The 27,754-nt window shown below is 58.3% G+C and overlaps 1 protein-coding gene across 4 annotated transcripts in view; it reads left to right on the forward strand.

The window, feature by feature from the left end:
- Positions 1-6,309: 6,309 nt before the first annotated feature.
- Positions 6,310-27,754, forward strand: part of TNRC6C (trinucleotide repeat containing adaptor 6C) — a 64,401-nt gene continuing 42,956 nt past the window's right edge. For 2 of the 4 annotated variants that reach the window (XM_036034200.1, XM_036034201.1), the window contains exon 1: positions 26,122-26,400. In XM_036034200.1, the coding sequence (XP_035890093.1) occupies positions 26,313-26,400 (88 nt within the window). In that variant the 5' untranslated portion in view covers positions 26,122-26,312. Of the gene's footprint in view, positions 6,340-7,087; positions 7,110-22,647; positions 22,975-26,121; positions 26,401-27,754 lie in introns of those variants that run through there. The other 2 variants (XM_036034202.1, XM_028520557.2) reach the window with 2 other exon arrangements.

The raw sequence follows: 27,754 nt of genomic DNA on the forward strand, positions 1-27,754 counted from the left end.
GCAGTTTTGCCGTGGGCTGGCCGCATTCCCAGTCCTCCTCCTTAATGTCGTCTTTTAACCCGTGGTCTCCCGGGGAGCGGCCGCCGTTTCACTCGGGCCCTGAGCGGGTGCCCAGAGGGGGCCCTCCCCCTCCCCAGCTCTTCCTTCCGGAGGCCTCCGGGAGGGTTCTTCTCTCTCTACCCACAGCCTCCTAATCAGTGGTTGCTAAACTATTTAAGAAAAAAAGAAACTTGCACATTAACCCAGATTATGAAAAATATTTTCATTATAATAAAAGTCACCATAGTAGGGACCCGTTGTAGGGTGCTGTGCCGCGTAGGGACCTCATGTCCACGGCGGTCCCGTGACTCGCTCTGGGTGCAGAGGCGGAGCCCCGAGGCAGGCCTCCCTCGCTGGGTCCCCGCCGCCCCAGCACAGACGCCAGTCGGAGCGGCGCTGCTCTCCCAGCGCAGGGGCTGCTCCTGGGGGCCAGAAAGTGGAAGTGAGGTGCGTGTGCTGAATTGGCTGTGTGGCGCTCACACCGTGGCGCCCTACGGAGCCGTTAGAAATAATCGCTTAGATCTACCACTGGGGGAGCGGGGAGGGCCGAGATTCCTGCCTGCCCCCCAGTGAGAAACGTTTGCAGGATGCAAAAAAGTGTGTATTATGTGACGCAGTCTGAGTTTACAAAGCAGTGACCACAGTACGTGCAAAGTTGTGCTGCTCTGCGTGTTTGCACACTGAGGGGCGAGCGTGGGGGAAGGGGCGTGTGCAAGGGAGGTGTGGCAGGGTGGGCCTTCACGGGGCCGGTGGGGAGTCGGGGCGCCAAGAAAAGGAGAAACAAGAAAAACGTGCACGCATGCGTGTTTAGGTATAATTTTAAAAAGAAAGTTGGAATTAGTAATTAAAGTTTAACAATGAAATTCCCCAGCCCGATCATCATCACTTTTCTTTACCCACCCCCCCTCCGTGCAACCTGACTTCTAAGCCCGTCTCATGACTTCTCCACGCAGAAAAAAATGCTAGTTGACCGTCAGTGGTTGATACGTACAGTTTTCTCCTCTTCCGCTGGGCCAAGAAACTTTCCAGGTCTAAGTTTGCAGTCTTCTGACTGGTCCTGAGAGGCAGATAGAAATTTACTGAATACTACTTGGTCACTTCAGAACAACAAAGTTTCCCCGGTCCAGTACGAATCTGAGCTGAGATCACGGACCGGAAACTGGTACCAGAAGTGTCCTGGGTGGGGACAGGCTTTCGTCAGGGTCGCAGAAGCAGAAGGCAGTCCTGCCGCCGAGGTGCGCACAGCCCAGAGGACAGGTGGAGCACCCGGGGTTTGCTGTGGCCAGGGCCTGCGACCCCCTGACCACAACAGAAAGACGGCAGAGCCGGAGGGCGTCCCCTGGGTGGGCATCCCTGTCGCGCTCGCTGCACTTCGTACGTCTCACTTTCGAGTCGTGGTGACGGGACTCGCTGTTCCCGAGACTCTCCCTGAAAGCGTGTGAACTCTGCTCTGTTCACGCCTGACATCAGCACTGGAGAAAGAGCACTCAAACTGCCACTGTTCGGGCAGTGTTGGCTGGGAGCCGACCCGTCCTTGTGTCGCTGGTGCCCGCCGCAGCGAGCAGCGCCTGTCAGTCGTGCGGTTCCTGAGCGATCGGATCAGTGCGCGTGCCAGTCGGTCCCGGGGTCGGGCTCTCTAGGAAAGGGACCAGGGAAGGCAGCTTAGACCTTGGACGGAAGGGGCAGTCCGGGCCCAGGTGTCATGAAGACAACGGACGGGCGCAGCGGAGACGGGAGTCACGGTCAGGGTGCGGAACAGGGGCGTGTGGGGTTCCAGCAGCGCGGCAGCTCTGCCTGCCCAGGTCTCGTAGCTGATGCTCCAGATAAAGCGCCCGGCGATCGGGGCGGAAGCTGCACGGGTTGGCATCTGAGGCTGCCACTGCCAAGGTAACCAGCTCCCCCGACCCTCCCAGAGCACGGCCCACCGTGAAGCGAGTCCAGCCCGCACCTACAAAGTTAGGTGGGTTTTCAGCACCTCACTTCTCAGCTTGAGTGGGCAGCCAGAGATACCAGGCAGCTGAGAAAAGTCCCTCACCTTAAAGACGGCCCCAGGGAGGGAGCACCCAGAAAGGAGACAAAGATAGGGCAGGCCGTTGAGGGGAACTTCAGAAGAACCCTGGTACTGTCAGCCAGGACAGAGGCCGGTGCTGTTGCACCCACAAAACAAGGATCGTGTTCTGTGAAAAGAGCAACCAGACAATAAGAGTCCTCAACAGTTTCAAGCATCACGGAACCGGAAACCCCCTCAGAGGACTGGGAACCGACTGAGCTGAGCCCCCGTGGAGGGGAGGGCGGCGGCGGTGCAAGGGCAGGAGATGTGGAAGACAGGTTGTAGGTGGTCGGTCCAAGAGCTTCCGGGTGTTGTCGTGTAGAGAACAGGTGTGTTCAAGAAAACAGTGGGAAGAAGTGTCTGTGCTGGAAGCACCAGCCAAGTGCTGGGCACAGGTGATGGAGCAGGAGACGCCCGCGCACCTGTCAGGAAACTTCGGCGTTCCAGGGTTGCGGGGGGCTTCGGAAAAATCACCGGAACCGGCCCGAGAAGCACGGCGACACGGTGCCACCGGACTTCCCCTGCGGAGGCGCAGGGGCGCGGTGCCTTCGGAGATGGTCCTCGGCCTGCGGGCCCATATTCAGCCAGGTCATCGGGGAAACAGGTGGCCTGGCACGGTTCTTGGACCGCACGGCGTAGGAACGTCCAGGCATCGCCCTCCCACGAGCGTCTTCCTGGAACAGACACCTGGAGAGGCTTCGTCGCCAGGCGAGAGCGTAGCTCGGCAAGGGAGACCAGGGCAGCGGCAGGGCGACGGCGCTGGTGGTGCAGGTCGGCGCTGGCAGATGGCGGCGGCGTGTGCTGGGGAGTTCCCATGCGCGGGAGCGCGGTCTGCAGGCTCCTCTCCACTGGAACAGTCCAGGTCGGCAGGGACGTACAGTGAGGCAAAGAAGTTTCATTGAAGAATAATTGAACTGCAATGAAAGAGTAACTGTAGGCTCCAAAAAGATACACAAATGTCCAACAAGCATATGAAAAAATGTTCAACATCATTAGGGACATGCAAATCGAAACCACAGTAAGGAGGCGAATGAATGAAAACAAAACAGGAGGGTGGTTGGCCGGGGCCGGGGCGGCGGGGGCGCACGGCGGCAGCCGTGCAGTGAGGACGGTTTCGGTTCTGCAGGGCGAGAGGAGGCGCGGAGATTGTGCAGCTGTGTGGGCGCCACGTTCCCACACGGCACACCACAGACGGTGAAGGCGGTGAATTTCACGTATATTTTGCCACAAATAAAATTTCCTAGGAAATAAACTGAGGAGAGGGTCTATTAGAAACCTGGAAGCAGCGTGCAAGAGGAAAAGAAAATCCTTAGGAAGTACTGGAAGCAAAGAGCCACAGGAGGAATGGAATGTAGTCACAGCATGTCGCCCAGCTCTGCAGGGAACACTTACACATTCTTTATAACGCTTGCATATAAATAAATGTTGTGACGCTTACCTTATAAATAAGTGTGTATGTATAAATGTAGCATTTCCATATAAATAAATAATGACATTTCTGGATGTGGCTGAATGTCGAGATGGGGCGGGAGACAGGGTGCTGTAAGGACCAAACCGTGCCCACCGCCGTAGAGATGAGATCGCTGATGACTCGGGCCAGTAAGTCCAGGGACGGCAGCTCAAGCCCGCGTTCAGAGACGCGGAGGGCCGTGGCCCGTGAGCGCGGGGAGCGTAACTGAGGACGGGGATGCGGAGAGGGGGCGAGATGCTCCCACAGCTCCCTTAAGAGGGCGGTCCGGGGGGAGTCTCCCAGAGGCTGTTCTGAGAGAGCCGGGGTGTCGGGCGGGATCTCTGTGTCCAGGGCCTGTGGGCCCTCGAACAGGGAGCCTGTCTTGTCGTCACAAGGCTTTTATTTTATTTTTTAAGATATTTATTTTTAGAGAGGGGAAAAGAGGAAGAGAGAGAGAAACATCAGTGTGTGGTTGCCTCTTGTGCATCTCCTACTGGGGACCTGACCTGCAACCCAGGCATGTGCCCTGACTGGGAATCGAACCAGTGACCCTTTGGTTTGCAGCCTGCACTCAATCCACTGAGCCACACCAGCCAGGGCCGTTCCATAGCTTTTATATTGTGTGTATTTTGCTGGGAGCGTCTATTAACTTTATTGAGTAAAAAGGTGATTGGGTGTTGGGTTTTTTTTTGGTTATTCATGAAAAGTGGCAGAAACTGCACCCTGAGAGTTCGCAGGAGGGCAGATGACCGCTGGTCAGGGGCAGATGACAGCACGGGACGAAGCTGTGGAAGAGCACACGCGCCTGCGCTCCGCCCCACGGGCGGGGACTCGGGCGGGAGGTGGACGGCGCCTCCCAGGCGCACGCGCTCTCTGTTTGGGACGGTTTGCTTCGCTGTTACAGTACAACCTCGACAGCGCTGCCGGGGGAGTCGCTGGCTTGAGTTAGTTTGATTTTCAGAGTAATAGAATTAAGCAAAAGTCATTTTTACTCCATCTATTGAATATCTTTTAATAAGATAGCTGTACTTGCCTACTTTATTAAGTTTACTGTTTGGAGAGAATTCAAGGCGTTTGTGCTGCGTGGAGGCGGAGAGGGGGCTGCAGGGGGTGGGGGCCGCCGCGAGCCCGGACGTTACGTGTCCGCTTTCCCGAGCCGTGTGCCTGCGGCTCGACGGCGAGACGCTGCCTGCTCGCCGCCGCCTCGCTCACAGGCTTGCCTGGCCCTCGTGACGACCTTGTCAGAGCAGGTTTCTTCGTGAACACGTCCCTGGGAAGGATCGTGTATGAATCATAACTGTTTTCCGAACTCGATACATGAATGTATGGCCCTTCTTTAAACGTAGTTTTTCTCAGCCTTGGCTGAGCACCGCAGGCATCTGGAAGCTTCTGGAAGATTTAAAAATGGCTGATGCCCGAGTCCCACCCCAGAGGGCTCCCGGAGAGGGTGGCGGCTTCCCAGGTGGGTCTGGTGCGCAGCAAGCCCGAGACCCACTGTTTCACAGGAAGAGTGTCCCCTAAGCGCGCCCCCGTGTTGATTTAAGTTACTTTTCTTAACATAGTGTTTAAGTGTGTACAGACTGACCCTGGGTTGAAATATCCCGTGTGTGTTGTTGTGTATAAAACATGTTTGCAAGTTAAAAACAAAGTGCACAATGAACAGATTCGAACCGAGCATCGGTGGGCAGAGAGCAGTGCGCGGGGGCTTCTGTGCGTGTGAGCCTGCTGCTTCGCCTGTGACCCCCTCTGCCTGCGGCGCCCCCTGGGCCCCGCTGGGAGCCGGAGACCGTGCGGCGGGATCACGCGGTGGGATCACGCGGTGGGACGAGCAGAGGAGGTGTACTGCAGAGAAGACTGGGCCTGGGTGGAGGGCAGCTGTAGAACACCATGGTGCGGGGGCCGAGGGAGGGGACCCGAGGGGGGACTCACTGGAAGAAGGCGTGGCCGCGGCCCACTGGGTGGCAGGGCAGCCCCGCGTCTGCCCGGGCCAGAGCTGGTCTGCACACGCCGGGCAGCAGGAGGCGTTCCCCGGAGCGCAGCCGGCAGCCAGGGCGCGGGCTCACAGGAGGTGGGGGTCCTGGTGGCAGCCCCCCCAGTGGCAGACGGCACCCGCGTGCCCCGCCACGTGGGTGTGCAGAGGGAGTGGGGGTGTTCTTGCGGCAGGCACGGGGCACACGGTGTCCCGTTGGGAGAGCCATGTCATGGGGAGGACTGGGGTGGGACAAGCAGCAAGAGGCCTTTGGAGCACACGGTGTGTGTGTCTCGAAAGGGTCGCACCTCCAAGGAGTCGGGCTGGGCTGGGCCGGGCCGGGATGGATCCCAGGAATCTGCCGGTTTAGTAGGTGCCCCGTGATTCTGATGCCGGGGGTCCCGGAGACGACACTTAAGGGCGCCGGGGCCGGGGCCGGACGGTAGGGCTGTGTGTCGCTCCTTCTGTGCCCTCATGGCCTGGGGAGAGGCCGGTGTTCACCGGGGGGCTGCACGGGTGACCGCTGAACCACTCCAGACGCAGGCGCCTTGCGGTCGTGCCGGAGGCCCGTTCCGGGGGGGACGAGCCCACGCCTGACGCCTCTCCTCCAAGTGTCCCGGGCCACACCGGCGACACTCTGAAGCGCCTCACGACTCCCCGAGGACCCTCTGTGTTTGTTTTTTGGTTTAAGATGGGCTTGTACTAATGGCACTTTTCTTTGTGTTTAATAGGGAGAAAGAACAAGAAACACAAAAAGAGGAACATTTGATGGAAGAAAAGAAAAAGAAAAAGCAGGAAGAAAAGAAAAAGAAGGAAGGTGCTCAGAAAAAGGTTTGGCTGGCGTTACTACTTCCTTGTCTTTATACTTGCGTGCTCATTTGCATTATCGTGGCCATTCCATCGCAGAATTTCGTTTCATTGCTTGTAAAGATCAATGTGCTAAGTCTGTAGTTAGCAGAAAATAGATATTTTGCTGGTGAAACAAATACAGGGTGACAGCCACGAAATTTCTTTCTTAAGGACCCACAAATACTGGAGCTGTGTTTTAAAGACGTTTGCTTCCGGTGGCTGGCGGCCAAGGGTGCTCACGCTGTTCCCTGCCTCAGCGAGCTGCCCGGAAACGCGAAGGGCCGTTCAGCTGCGGCTGTTAGAAAGCGAGAAATAGTTGTTGTAACTTTGGCAAATGTTCCTCTGCAAATCCAGTAAATATTAAAAATTATAATTAACCTTATAGTCATGCTTGAATTTTCTGGCATTTAATATACCAAGTTATGCCATTTGCTGTTGCGCTCGCCTGGTTTAATGGACCTTGTAGTCTAAACTGTGTACCTTCTAGACTCATTAAAGCGCACAGCTCGTGTGAGCGCGCAGGTACACTTGTTTGCCTTTGGATCAGTGTCGGCACGCAGTGAAAAGCACGTAGACAGTTAGACATTGTTCCCAGAGGTACAGTGGGTTTTAGTAAATGAACTGGGCAAAAACTTGTTTTTAAAATTTCCTGTTAAAGCCTACTTATAAACTTTCATAGATGTGTGCGCTCTACACATTATCCCTAAAGAGTTTCTAATTTTTTTTTCAGGCTGCTGATCAAAAAACCAAAGGTAAGTTTATTTTATTTGTGGGGGGCACATTTTATGGCAGCACCAAGCTTCTTGTGACAAAGAGTTGTCTTTCATTGGCGGTTAAACGCGGAGACTCTGACCCTGCCTCTGAGTCCGCTCTTCCTTGTTCGCTGTGAAACTCCTCCCGTGTCGCCGGCTCCCCGCCCGCGCGCGGCTCGGGGGCGCCAGTCTGCTCTGGAGGCCTGGAGAGCGGGGCGCCAGCCTTCCGCGCAGCGCTCTGTGGTTCCCCCGGTGACTTCGCCCCGGCAAGGGGTCACCTGATGAATCGCTTCAGTTCGATTAAGAACAGCCAAAGGGCCCTGAGTCCTCTCACAGCTTCTGGTTTGTCTGAGCCAGCTGTTCACCACGAGGGCGAGTTCTTCGTGCGCCCCCTCTGCATGTTGACATGTCAGGGTCCTTTCGTCCGGCACGCCCAGAGTCCGCTGCTTGCTGTCGTCTTGGCGGGTGTCGGCGGGGACACACGCGAAGACCTGTCTCGGTCGCTCAGGCGCCCCGAGATCGCGTCTCAGCAGCCAGCCACCAGGAAGCGCCACCCCAGCCTCTTCCTTTGCGCTCGACGGGGGGAGGGGCACGGACTCCGTTTCTTCAGGCCTCCGGCGTCCCCCGTGTGGAACAGGAGAGGTAGTGGAGGAGCGGCGCCCCCTCATGCAGCCGCGTGGGCCCGGGAGGAGAGCTCCCGGGGAGAGGCGCAGCGCCTCGCGTGCAGGCGGTGCTCAGTGGGGGGCGCTGTAGCCCGTCGTGTTATTTTTGAGCCTTTGTCTCGGTGGGACCGTCGTTTGTGCACAGTTGCGTACGCAGGCACGTGCGCTGCGGAGGGTCCCCTGAGGTGCGGCCTCGGGCCGAACCCCTCCCCGTGCTCGAGTCTCGTGTGGCATTTTACCGTTTTCACAGTGAGGCTTCTGTTTCCTGCCTCCCTTGAACTTCGTACCCGGGCAGAGCAGGTGTCAGTTTACCTTGGAGACACTGAGGCTGAGAGCACGAGTTCCAGGGCTCGCTCTTGGCCGGGCAGTCAGTGTGAGGAGGGGGCCCGGGGCCCGGCCCCCCAGGGGCCCCTGACCCGCCCGCACAGAACGCAAGTCGCCAGAAAGGACACGAGGGCCTGTTCTGTGCCCTCGGAGCCGCGTGAGCTTACTTCTCACGAGGGTCCAGAGGGCTGTGGTGCGGGGTTGCATTGGAGTTCGTAATCTTGAATAAGAAACAGTGGTTTCTTTTAATAGTTATTTTACAGAATTGTTTGAATCATCCATTTCTTTCTGTTTTTTTTTTTAACATTTTGAGAAGTTTTTACAACCTGATTCGGTACCAGCTGTACTCCATCGTCATTGTCGGTGGCGTTCTTTTCTCTTCAAACAGTGACGGCTGCCGACGGTGCGTCGCCTTCCCCAGCGGCTGCTGTCTCTGCTGCTCCGACGCCCTTCTCACTGCTGACCCCCCCCCCGCCCCCCCCCGGCCTCCGCGGGCCTCGCCCTCTGTCTTCCCTGAACTACTGCTCCTTTGGGTGCAGCTTGTCGCCCTACTAGTTAGTAGCGACCCTACTAACTATAACTAGCATCAGAACAGACCATAGTTACTACTATTATAATGTCCTTCTAAACAAAAACAATGCTGTTTTGAATTGTAAATAATCTAGCAGAGCGGCTAGGTAATTCGTTCATCTACGGTTTTCTCAGCCTGCCGGTCACTGCTGCTCACGTGAAAGGGAGCTGCCTGCAGCGGTGGCCCGAGTCTCTGACTGAGTGCCTGTAGACCCCACGCGCAGGCCCGTGTGGGCGGGAGCCGCACGGCAGGGGCCAGTGCTCCCACCATCACCTGCACGGCCCTCGGGTGGGCGGAGGGGTGGGGCTGCCCTATCCCACGCGCCCCAGCGCCCCAGCTCCTAGCACCCCGCGCAGTCGGTAGGCTGGTCGGCGCCTTCATGCCAGTCTTCACAGAGTGTTAATTATACTTGAAAAGTGTTTAGTTTCTGCAGTAACCATTGAACTCGGACAGTGAATCCTCTTTTAAAAGATGAATGCAGAACAAATCTCAGATATTTCTTTTGTGATGAGTTCATTCTAATACAGTGTGCTTCCGGCTCCCGCCCTGGAATCTTACAGTTTCGTCCCTGATTGTGTTTCAAACCCCAAAGCGCGATTCCTCTGGTGAGGTCCTTTTCCTCCGGTCACGGGACTCAGGCCAGCTGAGCCAGTGTGTCGGAGGCAGCGCCCCGCCCTGGCGGCTGGGTGGGCCTGTTTCCCCAGCGCAGACGCGCCGGCTCTGCTGGGGCGGCCCCCCACCCACGGCTCTCCCCGGGCCTCTCCCGGGGCCGCCCTCCCTGTGTCCGGCCGGGCGTGCGAGTCCTGAGGTGGGGTGAGGGCCTGTGCTTGGGGGGTCCTTGCTCAGTCAACTTCCCTCCTTTCCCCGGTGATGAAAGACCTGGGGAACACGGTCTCGACAGAAATCACGGGCACTACCTGAAATGAAGGGCCGGCCACTCCAGATCCCTTTTTTCCGAGATGCTGCCCAGCCGCCCGCCGTCGCCCACCCGCGGAGGAATCTCTTTGTGAGCGCGCACGCGCACTCGCAGATCGGCTTCCCGCAGCTGACGCTCCCTCCCGTCGGGGACCGCACTGAGCCGCTCGGGAGCCGGTTCGCACACCAGGTGGTCCCTTGTGAGTCCCAAACCGTGTCTTTGCCCGGTGACTGAAGGCAGGGCCAGCTGCACACACTCGCCCAGGACACCTTCGCCCGGGACACCTTCGTGAGACCCTGGCGCTCTCGTACCGGGGGTGGGCCCACACACCACTGTTGGCTCCCGCGCTGCGGCTCTGCGGGGCGTCCCTCGGGTCGGTCGCGCTCCGGGGCCCAGTGTTGCTCTCCATTTGGGAGGGACACCAGCCTGAATTCGGTCACAGACAGTAGCTTTACATGCGATGCGGTGGCGCTGTGAGCCTCAGTTTTCCATGTTGTCTTCTGGGTTTCAAATGGATTTAATGTTTTTTATTATTTGTTATCGTTTAGGGTTAACTGTAATACTATTCGTAAATATGAAGTGAGCTGAATTTGGTGATTTTTAGCTGTATTTTCTGAAGCTCATAAAATAGAAAGATAAGTTTTCATATAAAAAGCTCAAAGTAAATTATTTTATGTGTGAAAGTGAGTATGTTAATGACTCGATGTGGCTCCAGCCCCATATAACCAATGGTCTGTGGTTCAGGGCAGCCATGTACTTTCATGAAGTCATGCATTTTAACCAGCTGCCTGATCCTGCGGGAAAGAACTACAGATTTCTTCAGTCCAGTATTCAATTTTGCCACGCGTTCACTTTGTCATTGTTAATCTTCAGAAAACCTCTGCATGCTCTTGTTGGTGCAAACCAACAGAAACCGTGCTCTTCCGGAGGCCTGGCGGTGGGCGGTGAGGCCCGGGGCGCCCACGTCACGGCCCGGGGCCGGCCTCCCGTGAGGGCTCATTCATTCTACACTGACCTTTCCCAGAGCTCCCCTCACCGGGACGAGACGTGGTGACGTTGGGCTTCAAAGCAGGCTTCCCCCGCGTCGCAGTCAGAGGTGGGTGCGAACCTGCACTCGTGCGCTTTGCCAGGTAAGTGGCGCACCTGTGGAGCCGAGGCGGGGGGCCTCTCCCGTGCAGGGGTCTCTCGGGGTCTCCGCCCAACACGCACTGAATAGCGTTTACGGAGCAGCAGACCCGTGTTTCCCTGAGTGCCGCTGTGCGTGAAAACTGGCCGGATTCCGTGAATTTGCATGTGTGCATGTTTGTGCGAAGCAAGTTACTATTTTGAGTTTGCGACTTACTCTTAAAGGCAATAGCTGAAAGTCTAGTCAGCGTGCTCAGCACAGTATGTTTTATAAAACATGGCATCTTATTTGCCTGTCTATAAAATTAATAAAATCTTAGCGCTTGAAGGGTCTTTAGAGATTATTCAGTTCCTGTGTTGGATGGGAAAGGAGATTCACAGAGGTTAAGTGATTTGTATAAGTTTTGACAGCCAGTTTGTCCGAACTAGAACTAGAACCCTTATCTTCTGGTTGTCAATTATAAATTTTTTTCTGCTATCATTCTAAGAAGTAATTTAGGATCTTTTCAAACAAGGCTAAAAGAGATTCCTGAGTCAGATTACGTGCGAGACCTCTGTGGGATGGCACCTCCTTGGGAGGGATCTCCAGTGCTGGGTCCGTCTTGAGCCGTGTTGCTCCGTGTGCAGCGCAGTCACGCACTGTGCAAGAGCGGTCCGGTCCGCGACGCACCGCGTGCATGACAGCGGGCCCACGAGGTTACAGTGGAGCCGGCATGTTCTGTCGCCTCGTGCCGCAGCCGTCAGAAGGTCGCAGGGCACACACGGCTCCCTGTCCGTGGTGGTGCTGGTGTGGGCGCACCCCCTGCACTGCCAGGCGCACGAAGGCGCGGCACGCGCAGTCACGCGCAGTGCGGGGTGCCTGATCCCGATCACTCACCACTGCACTTTCAGTCATTATTTTAGAACGTATGCTTTCTGCCTAAAATAAAAACCTTGTTATAAAGTAGTGGCCCTAGTCTGCTGGCAGCAGCCTACCGACCAAGCATAAATGAATCAGGGGGCTTCGCCAGAATTCAGAGACAAGTTTTATCCGAGGGTCTCAGGCGCGCTGCAGTCCCGGAGAGTTCCCATGGCACAGAGCACGTTCTTGAGAAGAGTCGGTGCCGCGTTCTCGGCTTGCGGAGCGGCGGCCCCTGACGGAGAGAGCCCTCCCAGGTGCCCGGGGGTCTGCGCGCTGCATGCCCCTCCGCGGTGCCTCAGGGGTCTCTCGCGTTCCTGTGACTCCCGGCACTGACGCACAGCTGAGAGGTTCAGGTGCGTGGGTCTAATTCTAAGCCGGTCGAAGTAAGATAAAGTTAACTGCTCCCGCTTCAGCCCATTCTGGTTTCAGTAGTTGCGTTGGCCTGACTGCGGTGACTCCGTTTTGTTTCCTCGCTCTTTCCTTGGGCCTCACGCGTCTCCTGTCCACTGCGTCCTCTTGTGCTCGATCCACCGTGTCTTAGGGCCGTAAGATGCACCGGACCGTGAGATGCACCTAGGTTTTAGAGGAGGAAAATAGGGGGGAAAGTTCTGAAGCAAAAAATGTAAAATATTTAATAACCTGTGACCCCACTCCACCGCTCCCCCCCCCCCCCCGAGAGCCAGGTAAGCTGCATTCAGACTATAAGACACCCCCCCCCCCCATTCCTTCCCATGTTTGCAGGGAAAGTGCGTTTTATGATCTGAAAAATACAGTGATCCTGTGTTTCGTTCGGTGCAGCCCCTAAGCGTTTGCGCAGCGGCGGAACGTACTGATGCATTTCTCTGCACGCACCCCTGTCGCTAGGTGATGCGTGACTGTATTTAATCTTACTGCTGAGCCCCTCGTGGAAGGAAGATATAACAAGTGCATTAACTTTTTTCCATGAGGACAAAAGAAAGTGTATTAAGATGTGGTATTTTCCCGCTAATTACAGGCAGTTTAAAAGGATAAAAATTTATTGGAAAAAAACTACCCAGGTACACAAATACAAATTTGTGATTAAATCTTGGAAGAAAGGAAGTAACCCAGTTGTAACGGGGAGCGCACTGCCTCTCCACTGCCCGCGCCCGCGGGGGCCCTGCCGTCGAGTCTCAGGGGCGGGGGAAGCCCACACCTCTAGCTCGGGTACCTGTGCACTGAAATGTTAACATGAGCGCAGTTAACAGAGAAAGCTACAGTTCAGAGCTCTAGAGGGAGCGGACAGTCTGCTTTCCGAGAAATAATTGATCAGATTACCTGCTTTTCTTTGGCCTTTCTCTAGCAGCTTTATTGTGTTAGAGCTGACACACAGTAAACTGCACTTACTTGAAGAGAACAATTGAGCGCGTCGGCATGAGCACACCCGTGCGACCATGCCCACAGTCAAGACCATACCCGTCGTGCTCGGAAGGTTCCGAGCGCCCCTGCCCATCGCCCGGCCTCCTGCCCGTCGCTGCAGAGGTCTCCCCGCCCCCCCCCACCCCGGCCCCAGACGGTTTGGTGGGCAGACGGGGTCACGCAGCCGGCACTTCTGAGAAGCATCCCCACCGCTGCGTGTGTCAGTAACGCATTCCTGCAGTGTTGGGCACTATCTGCCGTTCGGATGTATCGCCACTGGCTAGCCCATTCATTCACCCGTGCGTGCACATTTGCGTGGCTTTAGCTCGCGAGAATACAGGTACCGTGAACGCTCAGGTGCAGGTCTGTGTACGGGCATGCACTTCCACCTTCCGCTGGTAAACGTGCCGGAGAGCGGCCGGGTGTGAGAACGAGGTACACGTGTGCCGGAGCGATCACCCCTGCTGTGGTCCCTGGAGCTAGCTGCGAGAACAAGGGTGGGGGCGTCTTCCCTGTGCTCCTGGAGCCACCACCCGTCGGGCCCTCGGGACGGAGCCTCTCCACCGCCTCTGCAACAGAAGGGGTGGGGACAGAGGGGCCGGGAGGCCGGTGCGCGGTCCTCGTGCGCCGTGCATGCGCAGGGCCCTGGAGCGAGGTTTTAGACCGGAGGGCGCGTCGGAGAGCTCCAGGGCGGGGTGACAGCAGGAGCTGTCTGTCCTCGGGAGGGCGCCGGGGTGCCGGGTCGGACGGGACTGGAACAGGCAAGCGAGGGCCGGAGGCCGAGGGTGCAGTTAGGCCGCTGGCCGCGTGGTTCGGGCGCAGGTGCCTCCGCCGCTGGGTCAGGTGACAGGGAGGGGTCGAGTTGCTGGGTGGACGGGGCTGAGCGTAGAAACTCCCTGCGCTGCTGAGGGTTTCGTTCAGCAGGTGCTTTCACCAAGCGCTGCTGTTTGCCCCGCACCGCGCTGTTCACGACGGGGAGAAGAAGATGTAAGGAACGGATGACCCTCCCACTCCCGTGGAACACGGAGACGTCTGGGGAGAGGGACGGACCCCAGCGTGGCGCCGCGGGTGTCGGTGCTGACTGAGCGGTCACGTGGCAGGAATGTTGTCTCACGAGCCCGGAGAGCGGAGGGCCTGGGCTGGGCTGGGCTGGGCCAGGCCGTGGGGGCCTCCTTGGAGATGCCTCAGTGAGGTTTGAAGGGCGACAAGAGCATGACGGGGCCTGGGCCCCCCTGCAGAGGGAGCAGTGTTGGCAAAGGCGCTGGCTGGGGGGCGGCACTTCGCGGGTCCTGAGCGGCAGCAAGCCGGCCTCGCAGGCGACTGGTCAGCCAGGGTGGGGTGTGTCTCGGAGGCAGGAGGCAGGTGGACACAGGCTGGGCAGGATGTTATGGGGAGGTGCATCCCTCCTCCTCCTCCAAGCAGGAAGAAGGTTTTTTCAAAATCAATCTGCACGTGGCCCGTTTTCCTCCCGGTCCCCCGCCTTCCCTGACCACTGTCGGCATCGTTAAACTCGGGCTCCCCCTTCTGGCGGTCGTTGGAGTCTGCACTTTGGGGAAAAACGTCCCAGGGCTATTGCTGTCCCACAATCCCTTAATTCGGTGAAGAGCCACACAGCCCTGCTGCACGAGGCGGTGCACGCCCCTCCAGAGGACGAGGGGACGGGCACCAGGAGCCGTAACGCCACCGGAGCCTGTGGCTCTCGGGACTGGGACTTGCCGCTCTTCGGGAGCCGGCTCGGCTCAGGACGGCACGGGGCGGAGAGAAGGGAGGGCCGGCTGGGCAGGGGACGGCAGCCGGACACCGCGTGGGCGTCCCCCTCCTGTCCGTCCGTCCAGTGTGCTGTCCCATCCGGGGGTGTTCAGCTGGCCTTGCAGGTGGGAAAGATGGTGGGAGAGCCGACACGCGTTAGTGCTGTATTGGTCACGTGGCTTTGACGTACGTGGTCGTCAGACTTTTCTGTTTTAATCTTTGAAAGCAGCTGGCGGTTGTTCGGAAGAACTTAGAAATACCTGCTTGTGTGATTAACAGAACCTCCTTCAGAGGAGAGGAATCCAAGGACCAAAACAAAGTAACCTTCTAATGAAATGGTTTTAATTGTGAGTAGCCGTTAAAATAATTTTACTTTAACATTTGTGTTGCTCATTCTGGTATAGTTAGGGTAGCACCTCAGTGAACACCTTCTAGAGAGGTCATTAATCTATTAGACTAGAAAATACCTCTGAGTAGAAGTTCCCATTAGCAACGGGCACTAAGCTGGTGGAGTTAGTAGTTAACGAGTCTGCGCCCGTTCTGAGTTGGGCTCCAGAAGTTGCCTTGGTGACAGACCGGCCAGAAGCTGTCAGCAGAACAAACGGAAGGCCGCTGCTGTGTACCCCGCGGGGCAGCCAGTGAACACGGCAGATGGGCCCGAGTGGCGCACGGCCGCCCTGCCTGTGTCCCATTGTTCTCGGGGAGCTGCTGCGTGCGCCACGGTGCTGGCCGCGGTGCCGGCTGCAGACGAGGTGGTGACGGGGAGTCGCCGGTTACTCAAGCACAGGAGAGGAGCTCTCTGTCACAGCCACATGCGCAAATAGTCCGTCACAGATGTTTGATTAAATTTAAATGTAAAATTCTAAGAGACTCTGAATCTTTCAGTATATATTCCAGAATGGCTAGAATTAATGCATGCTTTTTGAACATTTTTTCTTATTGTCTTGTGGGTTATCTGCATAGGAGAAATTCCGTGCTTTACATACAAAATTTCTTAAGTTTTAAGATGCCATCAATTATAGGCTATATCATCGATTTACTGTTTGTTTGTTTTTTTTATTGATGGAGTCTGAGGATGGATGAGGGAACTATTTAATTTATGCACCAGTTGGCCCTGCCTGGTGTCACTCAATGGAATGAGTGTCGACCTGTGAACCAAAGGGTCACCGGTTCAAATCCCAGTCAGGGCACATGCCTGGGTTGCGGGCCAGGTCCCCACTTATAGGTTTGCAGGAGGCAACCAGTTGGTATATCCCACATTGATGTTTTTCTGCCTCTCTTTCTTCCTTCCCCTCTCTCTGAAAATAAATAAGTAAAATCTTAAACGAATGAATGAATGAACTTATGCACCAATTGTAAGATGCATCCGGATTCCAGAAATAAGACGTGTTAGAATGTGCGGGCTCAGATGCCCCTCTAGGCTGGCACTTCCCCATGAACAGCTACTGTAGAAGTGTTTCCGTAACCCTCTGCGTGCCCACCTGTCAGCGTGCGCTGGGCTCGTGGTGGCAGCCTTCAACAGGCCGCGTGAGGTGCATGGGTGAGTCACGGTGTCATACGCGCCGTCAGAAGGAAGCCATCGTTGAATACCTAGCTCCGGCCGTATACCACGAGGTCCAGGCGGATGACAGGTTTAAGTGGACCACTTGCTGAAAACCTGGAGCCTTCACCGGAGTTCAGCCGGAGAACGTGGAACCGTGCCGGGGACGCGGGTGCCTGTAAGGTCACCGTGAGGCCAGGCCTCCAGAAAGGGTCCCCCGGAGCACCCTCCTGAAGAGCTGCTCCTGGGAAGAAGCAGAGGCCCCGTGGCGCTGCTGACGCCACCCGTGCAGTGTCGCTGCTGCGGCCCCGAGGTCCTGGACTGGCACCGGTGCTGTCTCGCCGCCACTAAAGCAGTGACTGGAGACTGGGCCCGCACAGAAACCGCCACCGGCCACCCCAGGGCCGTGCTTACCCCGGGAGCAGAGCGGTGCCTGCTCCGCCGGCCAGATCGGACCGCAGGCCCCCCACGGCGGGGCCCGAGGCAGACCCTGGCCCCCTGTGCTGGGGTGCGAGCTGGGGGAAAGGGGACAGCTTTGACAGCTGCTCTGTAACTTTTTTTTCAATGATGGGGTGATTGTTTATTTACATTGTGTAGTGCTTAACACCTTCCAGGCAGTGGAACTGTGAACCCCAAACTAAAGCGGGGGCTCGGGGCCGGACGAGGGGTCTAATCCCCCAGTCCTGAGAACCGCCACGCCTCTCTCTCCTGGTCACCTGCAGCTGCGGTAGAAGCTCGGAGTCTGCCTGCTTTCTTATCTTTTTCAGCTCGTAGTACGTACAGTTCATTCAGCGGGACTTGGTTTTATTTATCAGCCTGCAATACTTGCCGCTGCTTCCGAGAGGAGGGTCACCCACTCTACCCGACAGAGGTCCTCTGACCCAGCTGCAGCCGGGCTGGCGGGCCCTCTCCCCGGCCCGCCGTGCGTTCCCTGGCAGCCCAGCTGCGCAGGAGCCAGCTGAGTCGGCCTCCTGGGGTTCGCCCGAACCCCCATGTCTGCTGTTTCCTCGTGGTGATTTTCCACCCTCTGCCCCGTGGCTGCGTCCCCACTCACCACGCCGGGCTCCGAGCTGAGCCCAGTCTGCCCCGGGGGAAGCCCCACGGCAGGGGGCCCGGCCCGTGTCACGTCCTGAGTCAGGCCGGCCTCACCGTCGTGCACGGGTGCCGCCGAGCTCTCCCCTTGGACACGCCTCGAGCACTCACAGCACATTTACGGTGCGCCGGACCCTGCTGTAGGTGCTTCTGTCCCCCGTCAGCGGCCACTCCTCACGGGACCCTCAGCAAGGGCGTTGTCCCCATTTCCCCGCCAGTTGCTCACGTTTTACAGGTGGCACAGCTGGGGGACAGCGGGGTTAAGGAACTGGCCCAGGGTGGCCAGCCAGGAAGTGGCCGGGCGGAGGTCGAAACCCGTCCGTGCTCTGCATCTCACGAGAGGAGCGCACCCTGGCGTGCACGCGGTGACGGCCTCACCCGGGAGGGAGGAGGACGCGGTCGGGGAGGGGAGGCGGGGGCACTGGTGCACCTGCCATGTTCTTAGTAAGCTGGAGATCGGGCACGACAAATGTCGTGGCAGTGACTTGGTGACTCGGTGACTCAGATGGAAAGGCCTGGGTGCTCTGGGCGCCCCCCGCTCCCTGCCCTGGGGAGTCCCTGGTGAGGGGGCCGGGTGGGTCGGAGTGGAAACCCGCCCTCCCCAGTGTGTCCCGGCCTGATGCCGACTCTGGCCAGCAGGAACCGTGTGTTGTGGCTGCTGTGAGCAAATGCGCACGGACTACAGAGTCCTTTGGAGAAAAGGGGGCGTCATGGCTGCTCTCTGAGAGAGAGGGAGAGAGAGAGAGAGAGAGAGAGAGGGAGGGAGGGAGAGAGAGAGGGAGAGAGAGAGTGCGAGCCCCAGCCCCTGCCTGTACAGGCTTTTATTGCCTCTCTGGGTACATGACATGGGGGATGGTCCTCATTTACTATGCACACGTGTACTGCAGGTGATTACCTTTGACAGATAACAGAGGAAAGAATGTTGCTAATACGTGTTGCTAAAGAATGTTACTTCAAAGAGAAGGATGTTGCAGACCAAGGGGAAAAATGGTTGAACCGGTTACACTCCATACCATTACACTCCATCCCCGGGAGGTTTAGCACAGATTTTAGGAAGTTACAGTAAGTGCTTACTGCCTCAGTTCAGGGTGAGGGGGTTAGCAAAAGCCAGCCTCATAGCGGCTTAGGTACAATGCAGGCCTGATTCCCCACGGGAAAACCTCTCCGTGGGCGTGGCCCTGTGTGCGGACTCCCTTCCCACTGGCCTTTCCCAGTGGGACCTGAGCTGCATTTCCACGCCGCGAGAAATGGCTCTCTGTACCAGCTGTCTGTAGGGCTGTGGAGCGGAGAGAGGAGGGCGTGGCACCTCACCTGGAAAGGTGCTGTCAGTCAGGGCCGCCTGGCGGTGGAGCTGCACAGACAGTGTCTGGGTCCAGTCCCCCACTTGCTGAGTGAGCAGCCAGTGACGGTCACATCGATTGGTACCCCATGAGCTTGTCCCCAGAGGGACCTGCCCCTGGAGAACCGCTCCCCAGACTGGAGGTTCTACCTTCCCCACGTGCTGCAGCCGGGACGGGAACACCGTGGGGGGGTCCTCCCACCGGGCCGCCCGGCCGCTGTCCCTCAGCCCCCGCACTCCGCCCCCGCCAGCCTGCGTCAGTCCTGGGGAACACGGAGTCCCCTTCCCGTGCACCGTCCCGCTGCGGGAGTGACGGGCGGGCCTGCACGTCCCCTAGCCCAGTTCTTGGGCCCTGCCTAGGGGTCCCTTCCTCAGAGGAGCCTTCTCTGAGCCCCTGACCTCACTGTTGCTGCTGCCGTGCTCACCGCAGCCTGGAACTGTGTCCTTGCAGGACGGCTGTCAGGGTCGTCTTGTGCCAGACTGTCACCCCCAGGGACGGGAGCCCTGCTCCTGGCACGACAGGGCGCGCTGGCCACCTCCCGAGTAAGGAGACGGGAAGATGGGGGGATGCTGGTGCGCTGTGTGAAAAGGATGGTGGGGTGAGAACGTGGGGATCGCCCCCACCTGCACCCCAGCGGGCGGGTCTCCGCAGCACCCGGCGTCTGTCGGCGACTGGCTTATGTGTCGCGGTGGTCATGGGGCTTCCCCCGCCGAGGTGGGAGCCCCACGGGGTGGGAGCTGCCTTCTCCACTCGCTGCTGCGTCCCCAGTGCCCGAGGAGCGGCTGCGCCGGGAAAGGGCCGGGGCCAGTGTGCTGAGCGGAGCAGCAGCTTCTCCCACGGTGACCTGTGAGCCACGGGCCGAGGGGGAGCCGCCTGGGGGGCGGGTGCTGACGGGCACAGGAAAGGGCCTCTGGCAGGCCGCCTCAGCCGGAAGGGCACTCCTCAGCAGCAGTGGGGCTCGGCAGCGTAAGCGGGGAACAGACCTTGTGTCTCTTTCTGAGCCTGTGGGGCACCCGGCAGTCCGGACAGCAGGCTGGAGGCTGGGGCAGCGTGGAAGTGTGGGCGGCACAACGGGGGTGGCCGGGGCCTTGGCGTCCTCGACAGCCATGTAGAATGGGTCTGGGGGCGGGAACCAGGGCCCCGAAACCAAGGAGGCCGGGGCAGCACGAGACGCTCTCCTGCCCGTGGTCCAGAACGACAAGGCGCCCTGAGGGTTCAGAGAAGGCGCCCTGCCAGAGCCCTCCAGGGCCCCGAGGGACCGCCCGAGCTCCCTGCCGCGCGCTGGCCCGGTCTGGGAGGACAGTGGTGGGGTTTGTGAGCTGTTTGGGCCCTACTGTGGCAATGCCCTGGGAACATTTCAGCTAAAAGCAGAAAATCGTTTCTTGGAAAGAGAATTACTTTAAGATTTGCTTTCTTACGTAATGATTTGACACACCACCTTTCCACCAGCAGATGTGGCCCTCATTTTGAAAAGAGGAAAAGTTGATTAGGCAAAGGAGCCTAACCATAATTTCCAGCTTAATAGCTTTTTGATTAGCTATGTCGTTATTAGCTGGGTGCTATTGTAATTTTTTCTAAGTAAAACAAATGATTTGTTTACGACCCATGAAGAAACTGAAGCCCGAACCGCCCTCGCCTTGTGCGTGTGCTGGGTGACGCAGGGGTGTGCCGGCGCCGTGGGCGGGCCTCGGTCCTGCAGGTGTGGCCGGGAGCGTCAGGATGGCCTCGCACCCTGCGTTGTGTCGGGGCCGCGGCAGACCGAGAGAGGTGGGCCCGAGGACCGTGCACGGCTAGCCAGGAAGGGCCCGTTGGATCTGCCGATAAGGATGGATCCAAAATTCGAGGTCCTCCACTTACCGGTTTGGTGTTGTGTTAACTGGCTCCTGGTTTCAGAGATCTGAAAAAACTGGCTTCGGCCAGGAAAGACTGGTCAGCGGCTCCCAGGAGAGAGGCCCGGGGCGCAGCTCCACAGGTCGTGTTCCTGGCTCCTTCAGTGCTGCTGCTGCTGAGCGAGGCTCCCCTGCCTTCCCTGGGCCGGGGGCGGCTGGCAGTGTCCCCGTGAGGAGTGTGGGGGCAGCCGACAGGGCACGAGGCTCCGGGCCCCGGCCTCTCGTTTAGCTGAGCAAATGCTTGGTGGTGCTTCTGCATGTGGGTTAAGGCGCCAGGACTGGGGCCAGCCCAGAACCACAAGGGGACATGGGAGAGCTGGCGACCTGCCACTTTGCGTGTACACGGTCCTGAGGACTCAGCTCACCTCTCCGCAGCACTCCCGCCGCCCTGGGCGCAGACCGCCTTGGGCACCTTCCGTGTGAAGGGCGGCCGCTTCCAAGCAGCACTGTCCGGTAGGCAGCTGCAGATCGGGGCAGGACTGAAGCAGAGGGCAGCATGGGGCAGCATTTGGGCGTCACTGAAACTGGATGACCTTTCCGGAGAGTCCAGGGCAGAGGAATGAGGCCAAAGACTTGAAGCCCATGCGTGGCCATGGGGCCTGCGGAGCCAGGCAGAGGCCCTGAAGGACACAGGCAGGGCTCGGGCAGGCCTGGCGGAGCTCAGACTCCGTGTGCCTCGCAGCCCGTGTGGGGTCTCGGGGAGTGGCTGAGCGCACCCTCGAGCTCGGCGTGCTGCCCTCGTTCGCTGCGCGGTGGCAGCGTGCTACCCTTCTGTCCAGCGCTGTAAAGGGCAGGCTGTCCTCGCAGGTGGAGCGGAGCCCCGGGACTGATGGATTAACTGTGATTATTTTTACTTTTAAAACCAAACAACACCCACACAAGACTTCGAATGAGCTGTTGACAATAGTGGGACTGGGCAGACCCAGGAGACTGCAGTGTGGTCAGGAAGCGGGATGGGGGGGCGTCCTGCGGTTCGGGACCAGGGTTTGCGGTGACAGACAGCACGCTGTGTGGCTGTGATTTCCCGAGAGAGAGGGAGCGGTCCGAGCCCAGGCGGAGGGTGGGGGTGGCGGCTCCCACCCTGGGAGATGAGAAGGGGAACCGGAACGTCTCGGGTTCTCCCCCATGTTTCCTGGAAATGGTGTTAGGGTGTCCCCTGTCCATATGAGACGCACACAGACCAGGTACAAACTCGTTTCACGTGGAGCTTTACTCGGCTAGGAGACCAGAGACGTGTACACACTGAGCAGACAGAAACTCCTTTCATCTCCAACACCAACGTGCATGCGGTGTTCGTTGGATATTAATGTTGCAAGTGCAAGGTCGGAACAGCCGTCGGGGCTCAGATTCTCCTGCCGCGCAGACCGCCCCCAGCGCCGGCGCGCCCGTCGGGGGGACCCCATCAGGGCACCGCTCAGCGCCCCCACTCCTTTCCTTGGTTAGGTTACCATGCAGCCTTTGCTGAGCATCGTCCTCTGACAGCGTTCTGGCTCTCACGTCACGCAGAGGCGCCACGTGCAGATCGGCCCTGCGCTCTTTCCCAGTGAGTCCGTGACGCGGGGCGGGGGTGTCGCGGACCCCACCCTGCACACGCCGGGCTGCCTGAGTAACCCAGGTACATGCCCCGATGCGTGTTTTTTAGACTGTCGCTAGAATTAGAGCAGCACGGTTACGTCTCAGTCGTGGGCACCCGACTGAAAGACCCCACAGGTTCGCAGTGCCCCCTCCCCCGCCCACCTACTGCTTTCCCACGGCGGGACCCAGGAGCCGGGCTCTCGCCGCCCAAGGCCCGTGCAGACTGGAGGGTGAGGGCTGCTCTCCGACTCGACACCTATTTCGCAGACCAGCACCCTGGCTCAAGGCTACGGTCAAGACTGGTTGGTCTGTGGGAAAACTAGGCGTCAGACCTCGAATCTGAACTTCGGTCCAGTTCTGTTCCCAAACACTGCATTGCCATCTCTCTCTCAGATTTCCGCTTCCTTCCTTTGGTTTGGGTCGGGTTTTACGGGGGTGTCACTAAAGTGTCCGGTTCTCTTCATTTCGTCCTTCTAGTGCCAGAACCTACTAAGACCTGCTCCAGCCAGCCCCAGCCTGCCGGCCCCGGGACCAGCGCCTCCACCAGCACTCTCCCCGGCAGCAGCAATGGCAAGCGCGCGCCTGCCGGCGGCCAGCAGCCAGCTGCGTCCCGTTACCTGCCTCGCGAGGTGCCTCCACGCTTCCGCCAGCAAGAACAGAAGCAGCTGTTGAAGAGAGGTCAGCCGCTGCCCACGGGGGCGCTGACCAGTGGAAGCCCCACGCAGGGTGCTGGGCCTGCGGGGGTGAGCCCTCCTCCCCCGCCGGGAGCCGGCGCACAGCAGCAGCCCGGTAAGCTCCAGCCAGGTAAGACCCCACAGAAGGGCAGCCCCTTCCCCGGGGGCGGGGGCGGGGGCGCCGTCTGCAGCCTGGCTGCCCGGGAACTCCAGCGGACGGGTTTGTGCCCATCTCCAGTACATACAGGGGGCGGGGCTGCTGGTGGGGGTAGAGGCACAAGGAGATTCGGTCACTGATAACGGGCGGGTAGGTAGGTAACAGGTAGATTCACTTCAGTTGGATTTTAAAGTTGAATTCCCTTCCCCCACTTGTTTACGTTACGCCTCACGTGCCTGCACTTGGCAGCAGCTGCTCTGTCGCTCTCCGGAAACCGAAGGTCTGGACGGCGGCGCACAGCAGCCTGTCGGGGCAGGTGCTTTGGAGCCTGCCGTGAGAACGCGTCAGTAACACCCTTCCTCTCGGTTCCCCAGGGTCGCTCGTGACCTCCCGCACACGTGCGTCGCAGGGAGGTGACCATGTTTTATGGGAAGTGGGCGCTGCTAGCTGTCATGTCACACACGTCCAGCCAGACCTGCCTGGCAGCCCCTCACCCTCGGCCCTGCGGCGTCTCGGGGTCGACCCGCCTGCTCCGGTGGGCGCAGCCTTCTCTCGCTCCCGGAGAAATCACCCTCGCTCGTTTGCTTTCCAGCTTCCAGAGTGTGACGCCGCACCTCCCAGCCCCTGTTCCTGGCGTCATGACTTTATGGGTTTGGACCTAAAACGTTTTTACTGGAATTCTAGAGGTGTTTTTGGAAGAGGGCGACGTACGTGTGTTCCAGCGCCGGGCTCCCCTTTCCTGCAGCCCGCCCGTGTCAACGACTGGCGCTGGTCCGGTGCGGGGCCCTGTCTGCTGGCGGTCGTGGGGTCCCGGTCTGCGGTTACAGGAGGGGGGCTTCTTGGATTGGACTGGAATTTGAAACACACAAGTCACGAATCATGTTAATGTTTTTTCTTTCATGGGCTGCCTTTTAACGTGGGGAACAATTTCCACACGGCGTAAGAGTGTCTGTAGCAGGGTTCCTCCAGACCGGGGCGTGCTCGGAACAAAGTCAGACGGCCTGGCCGTGTTTCTCCCAGCGGGCGTGACTGCCACCTGCTGCGTCCCTGGGAGAGTGGACACAGGTCAGCGATCAGATACGTGCATTGACCGAGAGTGCATCCGCCGCCTCTGCTGCAAGCCGCTTGCAGTCAAACGTGCCGTCACTTTCTAAGCTGCAACGTGGTCCTCAGTGAAGTCGTAACGCACACAGAGGTTGCGCCCTCGCGCCTGGGAAGCTCGGTGTGTTGGGTTGTGGTGCGTATGTTTAGAAAACCGAGGAGGGAGTGTGGCGGCCTGCTCTCCCCGGGCCTTCCTGGCACGGCGGTGGGGCGGGCGCCAGAGCTGCGTCAGTGCTCCCGCCGGACGCTGCCGGGGCGGCTGCCGCTGGTGTCGTCTTCTCAGACGCGCGGGGAAGTGACAAGAAATTCATTCGCTGGAGTTTTGTGTGAGAATATTTTTTATTAAAACATTCGTCTCTATACCTATTAACATTCTCTAGAAAGTCATCCCTAGTTCATTTTACTTTAAAATATATAATAAAGACTAGCTCATCATTTTATGTATAAAAATATCTCAGAAAATAACATTAGTCCACGTAATATTAACAAAATAAGGAAAGATTAATTTTTGGTTCCCAAACTAAACTCTTCACTTTGCCCCAGTTCCCCCGGCGGTCTCTGCTGTCCCAGCGGACGAATCTCTGCAGCCCGTCCCCTGGCGCTGACTCGGGGGCGCCCGCAGCCACCTGTGCAGCCCGTCCCCTGGCGCTGACTCAGGGGTGCCCGCAGCCACCTGTGCAGCCCGTCCCCTGGCGCTGACTCAGGGGTGCCCGCAGCCACCTGTGCAGCCCGTCCCCTGGCGCTGACTCGGGGGTGCCCGCAGCCACCTGTGCAGCCCGTCCCCTGGCGCTGACTCGGGGGTGCCCGCAGCCACCTGTGCAGTTTTCCGCGGAGCCCGGTGCCCCGCCGGTCGGTCCCTCCGCCTGGCTGTCCTCATGGCCTCCCCTGCCAGCGTGTCCCCTGCTTCTCCCCACAGCCTGCCTTCCGTGCTCCCTGCCGGGCTCACTCATGTGCCCATCTGGCACTGTCGTGTCCAGTACGTGCGCACGCTTGGCCACCCTGCCCCTCTCTGCACACCGCTGTGTCGTCGTTCCTCCGGCCCTCCCCTCCCCCCGAGGCCCTTCTCGGGGCTCCCTTGGGGCCTCTGCAGTCACCACAGGGCACTTCCAGGCTGTGGCCACCCCGCTGCTCTGGCGCACCTGTTTCTGTGGTCCCCCAGAGGACTGCCACCCTCGGGGGGCGGCAGGGGTGGGGCTGGTGGGGCGAGGAGACTGAGCTGGGGCGGCGTGAGCCCGGCGGGAGGACCGCGTCACCACTGAGGGTCTCCAGACACGCAGGCACGAGGCTCGGGCACTGGGCGGGCTCCTGCGCCCCCGGGGCAGGGCTCCTCCCGGCCCCGGTCCCGGTCCTCCCTTCAGATAGCAACTGTCTGTCCTGACGTGGAAGGCGGACCTCTGAAATAACTCAGGAAGCTGGATTTTCACATTCATGTATTGAATTGGCAAAAAAAAAATTTAATTGGTCGAAGTGTGAGTATGTAAGTGTAGTGACTCGGGTTCCAGAAAAATGTCATTTTATCACATTGTTTTTCGTTCAGACCCTGTTCCTACAAGTCTGAAGCATAGCTCTGGCTTGGAACACTTGGGAGCTTTTACCAGTTTTTAAAAGCCTCTCTTTTAGTTGTGCTAAAGACGGACAATGTATTGTTTCGGTGGCCGCTTTGTACGTGTCGTGTAGAAACAGGCTTCGGTGACTCGGCGGCTGTGTTTGCTGCTTAGACATCCTTCAGATGGAGGCAGGAAGGTAATTAAGGAGTTGGACACTTGCCAATTTGCATATGGTGCTCGTTTGGGATATTAGAGCCAGTGTCGGAATGCCAACTGTTCGGGGGGCTCGGACGGAGAGGGAGAGGGAGCGGAGACAAAGGCAGCGAGAGCGCGCGGCGGCTCATTTGCATGCGGCCCACGGCCTGCGCCGTTGTGCTCTTGGCTGACTTTCAAACCAGCAGAAGAAAACTGGCTCTGACGCTGCCTGTGCCCAGGGCCCGAGCGGGAACGTGGCGACAATGGAGGGAACTGAAAGAGGAGGGAAGATCGGTTTAGTGTCAGCTGCAATTAGATAATCAAAGCTTTCCAGGCCCTCCGTGGGCCCCCCCCTCCCCACCACAGCGGGGCAGCGGGGCCTCCCGGAGCGGAAGGGCTGCCAGCACTGCCCGCTGGCCGCCGCGGGCGCCCGCAGGTTGCCTGGGACTTGGCTGGCAGCGCGACAGGATGAGGCTGTCGCTGTGCGCGGCTGACATGGTGGAGCTGAGAGCCCAGGCCACCCCGGAGGCGGGCGAGCAGGCAGCCGGCTTGCAAGGTAGCGTCCCCGGGGGTCGGGGGCCCTTCCTGCAGGCATTTGCGCCCCGTCAGCCCCGGCGGAGGAGGAGGGGAAACGAAACGCACACGGGGCAGAGCGTGTGCTGGGCCCGAGCCAGCACGCGGCGCGCCATCAGAGAGCAGCGGCAGCTCCGAGCCCGGGCTGCCGGCACAGGTCACGCTGTGAAATGGCGCCTCGGGGAGCTGCTGGGCAGGGCGGCCCTCCCGCCCCCCCCACCTCCTGGGCATGGGCCGGCCTCCCGAGGGAGGACGCTGCTCCTCAGGGTCCCACTTGTGTCTCGTCCTGATGGGGTGTCAGCCTGGAGGAAGTGGTCTCCTTCCTGCTCGTTTGAGGAGAAGCCAGGGCAATAAGCTCATTCTCTTCAACACTTCTCGTCATTGTTGCCAGTAACCCTTGTACTCTGAAACCCGTACGCAGGTTCCTCGCTCTCGGGGCTGAGCGATCAGCCAGGTGTTTTGGAGTCTGCCTGGTGACAGAGTTATGTATCCAGGTGCCATCCGGGGAGGTGTCGGGGGTTATCGGGGGCTGGCAACAGCTGTTGGCGAGCCCTGCTGCTCGGAACCTGGGTGACGAGGGACTTGTGTAGCCAGCGAGCATCTCGTGGAGTGTGTTTCCGGTTACGGAAAGCTGTTGGAGCTATTTTTCATAACATCTGTAATATTTTTCTAATTTCCATTGAAAGGCTATGGTGATAAAGAATGAATTATGTCTCATTTGTCAGCATTACGACTAATTAAGCATTCTGCACACTTCTGAGTAAATCTCGTCTGTGCTTCCCTATCTGATTAATTTGATACCTAATTCAGTTTTTGCTTAACGCAGCTTTTGGAAGCTCTTTGTTAAATACTCTTCCTTGAAAACTTTATCTTTACATTTTTAACATTTTAAAACTTAAGAGCAAAAAAAAAAAGAAGAAAGCTTTTCTCTTTAAACCAAGCTATCTTGTCATGTAACCCTTTTTAATTTAATCACTTAAGGCAGTTATGTTACTTAGATTTTTATAGACACCTTATTTTTAGAATGTGTGAGCCATGTAAACATAAGAGAAGACAATTTGACATTATATACAAACTTCATTACTTTTTCTTTTTAAGATTTTTTTTAGGGGAAATTTTTTGATAGTAGAATGGTATAGTGGAAAGAGTAGTAGGATTTGACTCTAAAAATGTGGGTTTTAGTTCAGCCCTCACTGCTTTATTTGTTATAACACCTTTTCCAAGTTTGACTTCTCCTAACCTCTCTTTCCCCATCTCTGAAGTGGACGTAACTTGTGAGGTTCGATGCACTCACTCACTGTGTGTGGAAGCACTTAGACCTTCAGAGTGCCCACACA

The sequence above is a fragment of the Phyllostomus discolor genome, chromosome 8, assembly GCF_004126475.2.
Source record: "Phyllostomus discolor isolate MPI-MPIP mPhyDis1 chromosome 8, mPhyDis1.pri.v3, whole genome shotgun sequence".
Classification (NCBI taxonomy): Eukaryota; Metazoa; Chordata; class Mammalia; order Chiroptera; family Phyllostomidae; genus Phyllostomus; species Phyllostomus discolor.